The sequence below is a fragment of the Triturus cristatus genome, chromosome 1_2, assembly GCF_964204655.1.
Source record: "Triturus cristatus chromosome 1_2, aTriCri1.1, whole genome shotgun sequence".
Lineage (NCBI taxonomy): Eukaryota > Metazoa > Chordata > Amphibia > Caudata > Salamandridae > Triturus > Triturus cristatus.
The window spans coordinates 98,681,554-98,694,693 of NC_140580.1; the positions used below are offsets into that span (position 1 = coordinate 98,681,554).

General features: G+C 44.2%; 1 protein-coding gene across 2 annotated transcripts in view; it reads left to right on the top strand.

Annotated features, from left to right (window-relative positions):
- Nucleotides 1–6,469: 6,469 nt before the first annotated feature.
- The window catches only part of TIAL1 (TIA1 cytotoxic granule associated RNA binding protein like 1), a 574,257-nt gene continuing 567,586 nt past the window's right edge, over nt 6,470–13,140 (top strand). Inside the window, exon 1 of one of the 2 annotated variants that reach the window (XM_085602861.1) lies at nt 6,470–7,277. In XM_085602861.1, the coding sequence (XP_085458987.1) occupies nt 7,249–7,277 (29 nt within the window). In that variant the 5' untranslated portion in view covers nt 6,470–7,248. The remainder of the gene's footprint in view (nt 7,278–13,140) is intronic. The other variant, XM_085602871.1, reaches the window with a different exon arrangement.

Sequence of the window (13,140 nt, forward strand, 5' to 3'; positions counted from 1 at the left end):
CAAAAGCCTTAGGAGTATTAGATTTGTGTCTCCTTCCAAACCTAGATACTCAACCCTTTGGGATGTTTACTTTATTCTTCATTTACATCAGACGTGGCTGGACAATGTTAATCTATCCAGGAAACAACTGTCAGCTAAATTTACCACTTTATTGTGTTTGACTTGCTGTTGGAGGGTCTCCGATGTCAAAGCCTTGGCCCTAGCAGGTAGGTACTTCACATTCACAAGGGTATGAGAGGCAATACGTTATATGTTTCACTGTATTTATACAGTAGTACACGGGTACTCATAGTACGGCCCGCAGGCCGCCAGCGGCCCGGCAAACCTTCCTTGGCGGCCCGCGGACCTTGCAGACATCCTACCTCTGTTTTCTAAAATAATCAATAGTGTTAGCAAACACTGCCGGTTGCAGCGGCGGGGCCTCTGAGACTCTGCTCTGTGGGGGCCGGGGATTCCAGTGATTGTCAAAGTGGAGATGCAGGGGGCTAAGAGGTGAAATACAACAAAGCTTTATTAACATGTAAATGGTCTTTTAAAGACCTGTGAAGTACTCGGGTGCGGCTGTGTGTGCGCGCGCTGGGAAGCAACCAAACTAAAAGCCATTCTCTCAATTATAATAACAAATATTTCCCCATTTTTTAAAAATCATGTCAAGGGTACTTTTGAGTGCTCTTGTGAAACGAGACACTTCAGACTGGCACAAGATCACGGCTGGCAGGATTGCTGGCATTGTTAGTGACAATAAAGCGCTCTTATCTATAAACCGCACACTGCTCCACTTTAAACTTCCGGATATTTGATAGCACTAACTTTAGTTCTGGCGGAAAGATACAGTGACGATGATGCTTTGTCCTCGGTCAATGATAAGTCTTCCAGCCCCTGAATGACTTTATAGCTCTGGTGACTTGACTGATGTTAACGTTTTGGGCGGGTCTGTCGCCCGGAGGGGCAGGTAAATGATACCCAAGGGCAGGGCTCAAGACGGGCGGGTTCACAGGGCCTCTTGTTCTGTCCGCGAGGTTGATATCATCTGTCCTTGACACACCCTGAGACTACCATGTTTAAGATGGGGCCTGCCTAGAGACGAGGGACGGCCATGGACCGCTTGGTGTGCGCGCAGGCGGTGGAAGCCAAGAGTGAAGGCGTGGCTCCAATACCGTGGGGTTCGAAGGGCATCAGAGATTGCAGCGACGCTACTTTAAGTTCAAGTAGTAATGCACTTATTTCCTTTTTATTCATTGTTTTCTACTTTTTGAACGTGGGCCTTGCTTAACGGCATAAACAATGTGAATCGCACGTTTGTCAGCCGTCAGAGTACAATCACATACAGATGAATGCGGTACGGTAAGGCACCAAAGGCTGGATCACAACACAGTTTTGACTGGTACAAGTTTATGTCCGTGGTATTAAAGGCAAGGCTTGTTACAAACACCTTCTACCACCTTATTATGAAAGCACATTTGCGGAGGTAGCGATGTGTGACAAGAATATTTGTGCATATGTGTTGGGGTGCTTTTTTTTGGTGTTGAAAATGAGTTTTTTTGGTGTCTGTTGGAAACCGGGCAACCGGGTTAGCAGTCACCAGGTTCCCAGCACAGTGGTAGCTTGGCTCGAGCGGTTGGGGGTCAGGCACCGTGTTAAGCGTACGTCACACCCTCACAATAACCATGCGTTCATCCGTTCCAAAAACGACACTACACCGTAAAAATTATGGAAGTCAAGATGAAAATATATATGTCTTTATCTTATTTTCTCTTAGTTGCAGGCTTCACATCATAAATACAATACAATAGGATTTTCCTTCAAAAGAGCAGGTCAAATAAACAATGCTACTTCGGAATTTCAACAAATAGGTTCAGGTCATCATTAAGCAAAGAATAAATAGATGTGCAATAAATACAGACGGCAATTAAATACTGTCAGACAATAAATACAGTGCAAGAATAAATTAGTGGAAGACAATAAATAAAGCACCTTCAATAAATAAGGTAAAGCAATCAATGACAATTACAGATCAGATCACTTTCATGAGGTCACTTGGTCTTACTTTGCCCATACCCAGCTTGTGGTCATTTGGATGGCATGGGGGTGTCCCACCTAGATTGGTCAAGGCTGGGGCTTAAGCTGAGGCAGAACAAGGGTAACCTAAAGATCTGGCCCTCCAAACTACACAGCCCTTTATGGAGGTCACTGTACCAGTCTCAGTTCACCCCTGGCACTCCCAGGCTGGTCCTAACACCCCTCTAACCCCTAGGATGGTCTTTAGGGCTCCACGGGGCCTCAGACGCCCCCTCTACCACTTACTGTCCCTTCTTCGACGATCGGCTCCGCTCGGCGCCGTGTCGACACCGTGAGGCGGCTCCGGATCGATGTCGCTGGGCGGCCTCGACTCGATGTCGCTGGGCGGTCTCGACTCGTCTCGATGTCGCTGGGCGGTCTCGACTCGATGTCGCTGGGCGGTCTCGACTCGATGTCGCTGGGCGGCCTTGACTCGATGTCGCCTTCCGGCGTCGCAGGGACACGGTCTCCCCGCTTCCGGGTGTCTCCGGAGTGCGATCTCCACTCCCGACCTCCGGCGCGCTTCACCTCAGTTTCCGGCGACTCTGGTGGGCGGACTTCACTCCCCCGTCGACGCCTCACCTCGACCTCAGGTGACTCCCTACTCGACCTCCGACGCCTCTCCACGACCTCCGTCGGCGCCCTCACTCGACCTCCGGCGCCTCTCCACAACCTCCGTCGGCGCCCTCACTCGACCTCCGGTGCCTCTCCACGACCTCCGTCGGCACCCTCACTCGACCTCCGGTGCCACTCCACGACCTCCGTCGGCGCCCTCACTCGACCTCTGACGGCTCCGGGTACGACGTCTGCTTTCTGTCAGCGCCGCTTCTCTACCTCAGGCCCCAGGTCTCCAGGCTTCTCGACGTCAGGACTTCAGGAGGACACCACTGAACAGGTCAGGAGCTTGCTGTTCTTCCTCTTTAAGGCCTGTTCCAAATGTTCAGATCCTTAAGATGGTTCTTCTGGTCTTGGTCCCACTCAGGGCTTTAGGCTGGGCTTGGTCAGTAGGGACTAGCATCAAGGGTGGGTTTCTGGACCCCACTCCAAGCACTGGTTTCCACCCCTGCTGCCTTACTCCGACCTCCTTCTATATCTGTGTCCTCTCTCCTCTCCAGTCAGATGCCAACTGCCTCTCTAAGATGGCCTCCCAACATTCTAAACTGCCTCCCACTATCACAGGATTCTAGAATGTTCCAGGAGGTTCTAGAAACCTCCAGTGAGTTCTGGTTATGTCACAGGTGACAAGGGGTGGCCACCATTTTGTGTCTCAGGCCCTCAGACAGAAGTTCCAGGGGTAGGGAAAATGGCTCCCTGAACCTGCATCAACACTAACAAGTCTGGTGGTTCCCAAAAAGGAAAAAATTATAACAGGGTTTGAGGCAGAAGTGGGACAAAATAAATAATGATGAGGAGGGACCACCCAAAGGGCTGACAGGTCTAACAGTGTCATTTTGTTTTAATGTTGTATTTAGATTGTTGTGTTGCCTTCGGTTGTGGCTGTTTATTGTGTTGCGCCTTATTATGTTTTGTTATGTTGCTATTTTGCTTTCTGTTATTTTCTTTCGTTGTGTTGTGCTCTGTAGTTACTCTAGCGATGTCAACAGATGCTGCTATATTTCAAGTATAAAGCAGCACAGTCTGCTATAGTTTCAGTGAGAAAAAACTATTTAACACAGTCTACGGCAGCAGCGTACTGTTGCTCCAGCTTTACAACTATTGAAGTTTTTTTACACAAGGGAAACCCAGTAACCGCCAGGGACATGGGGCAATTGGTGCGGCTGTGTGTGTGTGCGCTGGGAAGCTGTCTCAGCCGGGCTGAGGGCTGACACACACACAGGGTGGGGTGACAGAGGGAGGGAGAGGGAGAGAGGTAGTCTAGGGGAGACAGAGGGAGGGAGACAGAGAGGGAGGGAGACATAGGTTGAAAGAGGGTGACAGAGAGAGGGAGACAGAGAGAGGCAGTCTGGGTGAGACAGGGATGGAGACAGAGGGAGATGGAGGGTGGCAGAGGGAGGGTGGGAGACAGAGGGTGAGTGAGGGAGGGAGGGAGGCAGAGGGAGGGAGAGGAAGGGAGACAGAGAGAGACAGAGGGAGGCAGAGAGGGAGGGAGACGGAGGGAGGGAGACGGAGGGAGGGAGACGGAGGGAGACAGAGAGAGGGAGAGGGAGGGAGACAGAGAGAGGGAGACAGAGGGAGAGCGAGGGAGACAGAGAGAGGGAGACCGAGGGAGAGGGAGGGAGACAGAGAGGGAGACAGAGGGAGAGGGAGGGAGACAGAGAGAGGGAGACAGAGAGAGAGGGAGGGAGACAGAGGAAGGGAGAGAGACAGGGAGAGGGAGGGAGACGGAGGGAGGGAGACATAGAGGAAGACGGAGGGAGGGAGACGGAGGGAGGGAGAGGGAGGGAGGGAGAGGGAGGGAGACAGAGGAAGGGAGAGAGACAGGGAGAGGGAGGGAGACGGAGGAAGGGAGGGAGACATAGAGGGAGACATAGAGGGAGGCAGAGAGGGAGACAGAGGGAGGGAGATGGAGGGAGACAGACACAAGGAGGGAGAGAGAGACAGAGGGAGGGAGACGGAGAGAGGAGGGGACAGAGGGAGGAGGGCGACAGAGAGAGGAGGGTGACAGAGGGAGGAGGGCGACAGAGGGAGGAGGGAGACAGAGGGAGGAGGGAGACAGAGGGAGGAGGGCGACAGAGGGAGGAGGGCGACAGAGGGAGGAGGGCGACAGACGGAGGGAGACAGACGGAGGGAGACAGATGGAGGGAGACAGACGGAGAGAGACAGACGGAGAGAGACAGATGGAGAGAGACAGACGGGGAGAGAGAGAGAGATATGTGTATGCCGGGTCTGGTGGCTCAGTGGACGAAGGCATCTGCTGCAGGGACCTGTGTTCAACCTCATGGTCACAATTTTTTTTCCCTTTAGCCCCGCCCCTCCCCCTCTGACCCCGCCCCCACCGGTGCGGCCCTCGGCCACAAACCACACTGTAAAATTTGGCCCCCGAGAGAAAGTTGTGAGTACCCATGCAGTAGTACAATTAATTGGAGAGTCCACGCAGAAGCTTGTATTCTCAGTTGTGCTTTAATCTTTAGATGCTTAGAGTTCGATACAACCACAGCCAACGCGTTTCGCCCAAGCATGGGCTTCTTCAGGGCAAAATGTGACAGCCAATGTAGCGCAAAGGCGCATGAAGGGTGTAATTGTAGGGTATCGTGTAGTCAAAGTAGACCTCACAGTGCACTTGCACTGTAGTTGATGGGCGGTAGCGGACACTTAATAATGTCTCAAATTGAACTAGATCCTGGGTGAGTTAATTTCTATTGTAGTGTAGGAGGTCCTTAAGTGGGGAGCCTTCTGTACCGGTGTGTCTGTCGGAGTAGATTGGTGCGGCAAGGTAGGTACTTCACTCCAGAAGGAGTCACTTTTATCATCTCCAGAAGACCTAAAATTGATTCAAAGCAAATGTCTTATCCTTCCTTTCCCAGAAATTCCAGGTTACATATTGTGAATTGTTTACGTTCTTATGACAATGCCACTAAGTTCTCAGCTCTTCACCTTCTGGTCAACTCTTTATTTTGCTGCTTAGGCCTTACAGTAGTTTCGGTTCCCACGTTGGCTAGGTGGGCTTGTTGGATTTTGTCTCAGGCCAGAATTAATGTGTCTATTTTTAGAGTTCATTTGGTCAGAGAGGCTTTGGCCCCCAAACCCTTTTCAGTAGGCGTAAGCCTTCAGGATATGGCTGATTGGACATTTTTTAGCATTTATGAACAAGAATTTTGGATTCTATTAAGGAAATGGAGGGTGATATTATCCCACTCTTCTTTACTATGAATAATGATATGATTCGTATTCTGCATTGCATGTTTGATTACTGTTTCCCACCTATTATTGAATTGAGTAACAAAATATGTAACTATTATTTTTCTTTAGCGGGAGATCAAACAAACACTGAAAGTTTTACAGGATATATCAGAATATCTTTGCAGAAACAAAGAGGAAGAACTTCAGTTATCAAGATGATTTATATGTGACAATGAACTATGATTGGTGGGTGACCTCACATACTGGTGGTTGTAGTTTTCCATGTAAGAATTATGGGTGTGTAATGGTGTTTAATATTCAAATATGGCTGCTATTAAAACAAAGCAAGAAGGAGAATATATAATTCTCCCCCACATGACCTAATGGAATCAAAAATTCGTGTTCTATAATGCTAAAACTTTTATGAATAAAGATTACAAATTTCTCATCTTAAAGTGTTGTCCATGCCCAGTTTCTACAGTAACCATGCAAGCACTCAAACACACTGAAAGATGGCCGACCAGTTTACTTTAAGCAGAGGGGAACTAAAGAGTCGACCTTCTTTTATTTTATTTGCTAGCTTTAACCAATCAGTGTCTTGGATTTCTTCGTTCTATGCCTGCATAAAATCATGGCAGTTCATGCGTTTTTTTCGCTGTGCTGACCACTGTAGGGTACAGCTGTTTTATTTCACGCCTATTAAAAATACTAACCGATATTGTAACAAATAAGCCAAGTTTGTTCTGTATTACCTCAGAGCCTGCAGCCGCGACCGGATCACCAGCTACATATGGTGACGGGCAAGAACGCACCAGTATATGAAAGTAAACAAGATATTTGATCCTTTGAAAATGAAGAACTCTCGGCACTGGCGGTTTTGGACAGAAAAGGAGCTGCGAAAACCAAAAACAAGAAGTCGATATCGATATAAAATGGTTTATTGTGAAAACGGCATTCAAGAGACTTTCCAAATTCTCTTTAAATCATGAGAGACTTTCCAAATTCTCTTCAAATCAAAATTGTTACTTTAACTGATCTGTATAAATCTTCCTACTAACATAAGCATGTTAATATCCATCACTGCTCATTCTAGTTTTCCTGTTCAAGACAGCTAACTATCTGAGTTTCTGTCGGTACCTTGCATTACACAGTGCCTTACTTGCCTTTCTTTGGTATCTATGGACGCGAATTGCTTCCGTAACAGACGCGGATGCTACGAGTCTGCGCTGTAAGCGGCTTCCTGACTGGATGCCGGCCGCCATTTTGTTTCCTTCTGACTGCGGCTCCTGAGTCTGCAGAGCCTGCAGCCTTGACTTAGAGGTCTGGGATCTTTCTACTCTGGGCTCGTTCTCTCGTTTGAGAGACGCGCTCACCTGTCAAAGAGAAGCCATGGAGGACGACGGGCAGCCGAGAACTCTGTGAGTTTTGGAGTTGTAGCGCTTTGGAGAATAGATATACACATATATATTTGTGGTGTGTCAATGTATGGTGCAGCTTTCGGGCAAATGATACCAAAGCGCCTGGTTGATGTAGCCTCCCTCAATACGATCATACATTTAGTTAGGGTAGTTACGTTTCTGTTTCCACGGGCAATGTTTTGAGACCTAGGCTGCATTATAACAACACTAATACATTCTGGAAGTTAGAGTTTTTATTAGCTTTTATTTGACCTACTTTGATAACCACTCTTGGCAGCAGGGAGTCTTATGTTTATAAACCCCGGGTCTGAAGTACTGACCCTAAACTAGGGATGTGATGAAGCAAGTTACATGACGAGGCAGGGTTCCTGAGGTGAGACATGTGGTATAGCGAATAGGCAATTTGACGTTTCAAGTGACTCGGGACTGTTGTCACGGAATGGAGGAATATGAATTTGAGGTGGTAGTATAACGAAGGGCATTCAGTAAGAACGTATTCAGTTGTGTTAAGTTAGGGTAGCTTTGTTTAATGAATTTAGACGGAGGGTATTTGAAGATTGTGTCGTTTTGAAGTTCTTGATTTATTCGTGGCCCATTTTGATGCATTGTTGGATTTGCAGCGTTCTTGAGGTTTCACAGTTTAGTACATCTTATACATACCTCTGTTCAAGTGCCTTGTGCACGTTACGTTTCTATTCACCCTTAATCGCTTATAGGAAATATGTACAGTGATAGTGGCGTGCTGACCGTTGCGCTGCCAAATGATATTTTTGTGACATTCTAGTGCTGTACAAACACAGGACAGCAGCAGAGTACGGCCAAACGGTGTTTTTCACAGTAGTGTGCAGCTTCTGTTTATCAAATGACTTTTTATGATCATTAAATTAATAGTTTTTTTCATAACTCAATCCTGATGGTGTGTTGTCAATGAAATGTTTTATTTTAGTAAGCGATAGATGTTTTTTGGCCCTTAGAACAGTACACATTCTGTACAAGTATTTCAGCCCATGTTTCTTAAAGAAGTGGTGCTTCCATCTATTCTAGTGTCAAAGATGTCGCCTTCGTTTAGCAAAAGTGGTGCACTTTCGGGAACAAGTTTTCTAATTCTGTTCTTTGTCTTATTAACGACTTCATGTTCCTGCCAGATGGTGATTTTTTTCAGTGCCCATTATAGGGACGAGTGGATCTATGTACGTCAAAAGAATGATGTATGGTAAAAATTAATGATCGTAGTATGGCACTACATTTTTAAAACTTTAATTAATAGACTAGGCAGAGAGAAGAAACACAAACATAACATTTTTTTTCTTACAATTGATTTTTTTGCTTTTGATATTTACATTCTTGCAAGGCAAGTTTATCAATTCCTTACCTAAGGGGTAAATACGGAAGTGTGGAATATTTGCAAAGGGCCAGGGAGACAGGTCAGGGATTTGTATTGAAGAAGAGGTTAGTCGAAAATAAATTCTGGATGAAATGTTATAGTAAAACTGCATGTTTACTAATAAGGGTTGAACTGAGTAGTATGTTTGGGAGATCATACCATGTACGGTCTGAGGATGTACTGAGGTGTATGGATTAACTCTATTATACTTTCGCTTTTACATCACACCCACATCTAATATGTTAATTCTCCACAAACTTAAAAGTAGCATTAAATATTAAGTAAAGACAGAATAAAAATACTCCTAAAGGTGATTTGGAAAAATGGGTAATGTATAGATGGATCATCTTTGGATGGCGAACAATTTGAAGTTGTTCTGATGGAGCATATATATGTATGTATTTTTAATCAGATGTTTCGTATAAGATTGTACTGTGCCTAGCAGTGTGACCATTTTGTGTTTGGCCTGACACCATTTGTGAAAGGTAAAAATACATAAGTATTCTAATTCCATTCAGAGCCTGATGATAGCTGATCCTTGCAGAGTAGGGCTTCAACAATATATTCCTTCTGCAAACTATGTTAACAATGCAAAGGTTTTCTTGTTCCTAAACTATTACATAGCTACATAAATACCGTTTTTCCTCCTTTTTATTTTATACAACCGAAAAATAGAGGCCACCATCTCACTTAAATATTTTCCTTTTTGGAAAAAATTTATTTTCCAGCGAACTACCCCAAAATAGACATGTAATATAAGAAATGCTTAACTAGTAACATGGTCATGCATTGCCAACTTAAGGTTATAGTAATGTTTAATAACAACCTGGTCTTCGGCCCCATGGTTTGTAATGTCACCATAACCACTTGTTGGCAGTGTGTATTTGTGTACGTGTATGTATGTGTGTGTGTGTGTATATATATATATATATATATATATATAATATATATATATATTCCTTTTCCCACTAATGGTCTCCTCTCTGGGCTAGTTGTGCAGTTGGTGGGATCAAGCAAACCATTTAATACTTCTTGTCATCACTCTCTGTTAAGAAAAGAAGTTTATTCTCAAGTTGGGCGTAAACGTGTTGTGGCCATAACTGCTTTGTTCAGAGTAAAGCAGCCGTGATAATGTGATCTATTAACTCTTAGTTCTCATTGTATACAGTCAGCAGAGAAGAAATACTGAATATAAAAAGATAAAGTCATCTACATTGTTCCCAGGTTATATTTCAAACAAGGTATGCTTGCCAAAAACTGAGTTATATTAAGTGGTTATTTCAAAGGACAATCATTGGCAATTCCAACTGCATATTACCTTATTGTGGCTATTTACATTGATTTGTTCTTACATTTTCATGTATTGTTGTATGTCCACCGATCTTTGGTATTCAGTGACTACTTTGTTTTTGTATAAAGTTATTTTGTGATAAAGTTATCTGTAGAAATAGAAAAAAAACATAGGTCTGGCTTTAAAGTAATGTTGTATGGTAATGGGAAGCGTTGCAAGTAATGAACATGGGTATAGGTATATATTTGTGTGGAAGGAAAGAACTGTTGAATAATATTGGTGTAGGTTAAAAGGTCAGGTGACAGTTGCACTGTCAAGCCAGACCTAAAAATGGATGTAGGTTAATTTCTACCCTCCTCACATCTGTACTGCTGCCCGAAAAAACAACATATATTATCTAGTTATCTAAGAAAAACACTTCAATAGCTTTCCAATGTCACATGTGCCCATGAAAGTTCACGCTAAGGCAGGTGGATAAATAAATGTGATCAGAGCTGCGTGAAGGGCAAGCCATTTTTTGTGGAAGCACACAACTTCTGCCCAATACAAACGTGTACTCCTGGCTACAAACTTATGGGCGGCGCCAAAGCCCCTCTCTAGTTATCATTACATAATTGTCTGGCAACAGCAGCGATGTCAAACCAGACTATTAAAATAAGATTGCACCCTACTGGGTTCTCATGTCACATTGCCTTATGGGGATAATACATTTCAAATGTGCCAAAACTAAAACACGGCATCTATAATTCTCAGGAAGCAAAAAGGTAATGCTTAAATGAGGGATTCTTATGTAAGTATCTCCCATTAAGATATCAGTCCAATAAAATTATAATGCTCTAATGGCCTGTGCTCATATGTTTAGGATAATCAGTACATAATTATCTTTGAGCTACCATTTTACTTTTTTCTCTTTTTTGGGAACATAAGAAGTATTGCTGTTCGTACGTAGTCTAATCTATTCAGATACGTTGCCAAATCTGAATAGATATTTTTTTTAGGTCTCGCCTGACCCAGCGCATGCGCTGGTCTGGCGAGACTTATTGAGAGGGCTCCAAAAAAGTGCTACCAGGCCAGCCTAGAGCTACAGTGCGCGGGCGCGCGTGCCGTGCTTTACCGCAATTACTTGCACGGCCGCTTTGATGTTTGATCGCGATCACTTTCGCGGCCGCATGGCCGCTTGGCATAGCCAATAGGTCTCGCTTTTGAGACCTTATAAGTATTTAGTTATGCCACTGTTGCATGGCTAAACACTTATAAGGTCCCAAAGGAGAGACCTATTGGCTATGCCAATGCTTGTTTTAACTTGGTTTATGACTTAGAAATACCACATACATTTAATATTCTATAGTAATCACCTGCGATTGTTTGCTTTTGAGGGTCAAAAACATATCTTGTTTCCATATTTTGCAATATTATAGCCCGCCGTAGCGGGCTATACCGGCTATTAAAGGCCCGCTGCAGCGTTAAAGGCCCGAGCCGAAGGCGAGGGACTTTAACAAAAGAAGCAGGACTTTAATAGCGGTATAGCCCTGCTACGAAGGGCTCTAAGGCTATTAGAACATTCTGCCACTAGAGGGCACAATGTTCTAACAAATTAACAAAGGCTTCTCGAAGCTCGAGGGGATTTAAATCCCCTCGAACTTCGAGAGGCTTTTGTAAAACATTGGAATGTTGCTCTGCGGGCCTTTACCGACCCGTAGAAGCATGGAGCACTCCATTGTCTACAATGGAGTGCTCCACATTCCAATGTTCTAATATCCCATAATACACTACTAATCGTTAAATACTCTGTCTTCTATATATATATTTATCCTGTTACGGTGCTTATTGTGCAGAATGCAGTTCTGTAAAACCCATATTTCACAGGAGCCTATGAAATATTTTCCTTATTTTGCATAAGTGATGCAAGGACAGACGCTGCAAAGTTTCTCCGGTGCCCCTGTAAGGAAACCTTCATACATATCTAAGCTCAGCCATAGCTCATTGTTTAATTAGCATCTTTTGTGAAGGCCAAGCGAAACTTTACTTCCAGCACAGCATAAATACGAATGCTCCCTGGGTTAGTTTCCACAATCTCTGAGCAGAATTTTTGTTTAATCAACAGCTTACTCATAAAAAGTGAGGATTCTAATTGCATTCTGTGCCCGTTGTTAGCTTTACTTTACTAGCAGTACACTTATTCCTATTGCAAGCTTGTGGCTTTTACGTAGTCTCAACTCTATGTATTACATATTGTCCTGTACTCTACAAAAGCCAGGCTCAATCTTTGTTAGCAGTGCCCAGATGAAAACATTTCTTAGATCTTCTCGAACAACAGTATAAAGAGACCTTTGGAAAACTACTGTGTGCTTTATAAGTGCAATTATTCTTTTATTCATTTGAAGTTAAATATGTTACATCTGTACTGTAATGAAAGTAAGTGTGAAATCTATCCCCCCCCCCCATCTGGCAAGACTCTCCTGGGATCGTAAATAAAGTAGGAAGGAGTAGAAAACATCTGTCTGAAAAGAGGTCTAGTAGAGAGGCTTATGTGTTTTCAGTCTCTCCTACCCACACCCAAAAATACAGGACTGTTATCCATGAGACATGCTAAGATTCGGAGAAATATACGGGCAGAGGCAGACGTTTGTATGCTCCTGCTCTCACGAGAGTCCTTTACAAGCTGCTGCAGGTGAAACTTGCTGCAGGGGCCTCGTACAATCCTGCGAGAGTCGCATGGAAATTTAGAGTGACCCTGCCACGCGGTCTTTGTTTAATCTCGCGAGCATCTTGCAAACTTGTATGTGTACAGAGAGAGAGAAGTGTGTATTTCTACAGTATAAGTGCTATTAACTGATTACATTAATCACAAAGCAACACAGATAAAACCGAGGTTGTGAATGTCAATAAGCTAAAATAAAGGCTTTAGAAAGACCATTAAAGGGGATTATGGTGCATGTAATCATCTTTTATTCACTACCCTATTATAGATTATCATTAAATAATAACTGAAAACATGATAAGAACCATATACAATAGACAACAATGAAATGTTGAACTTTGCTACCTCGCATGTGTCCTGTGAGTGTCTCGCGACCCTCTTTTGAGAGTAATGAAACCTCAAAAACAAAATTCTGGTGACATGTCTTGATATCAGAGTTACAATAGCTAAGCAAAGAAACAATTGCTGCAGTTGCAAGTGGGTGTGC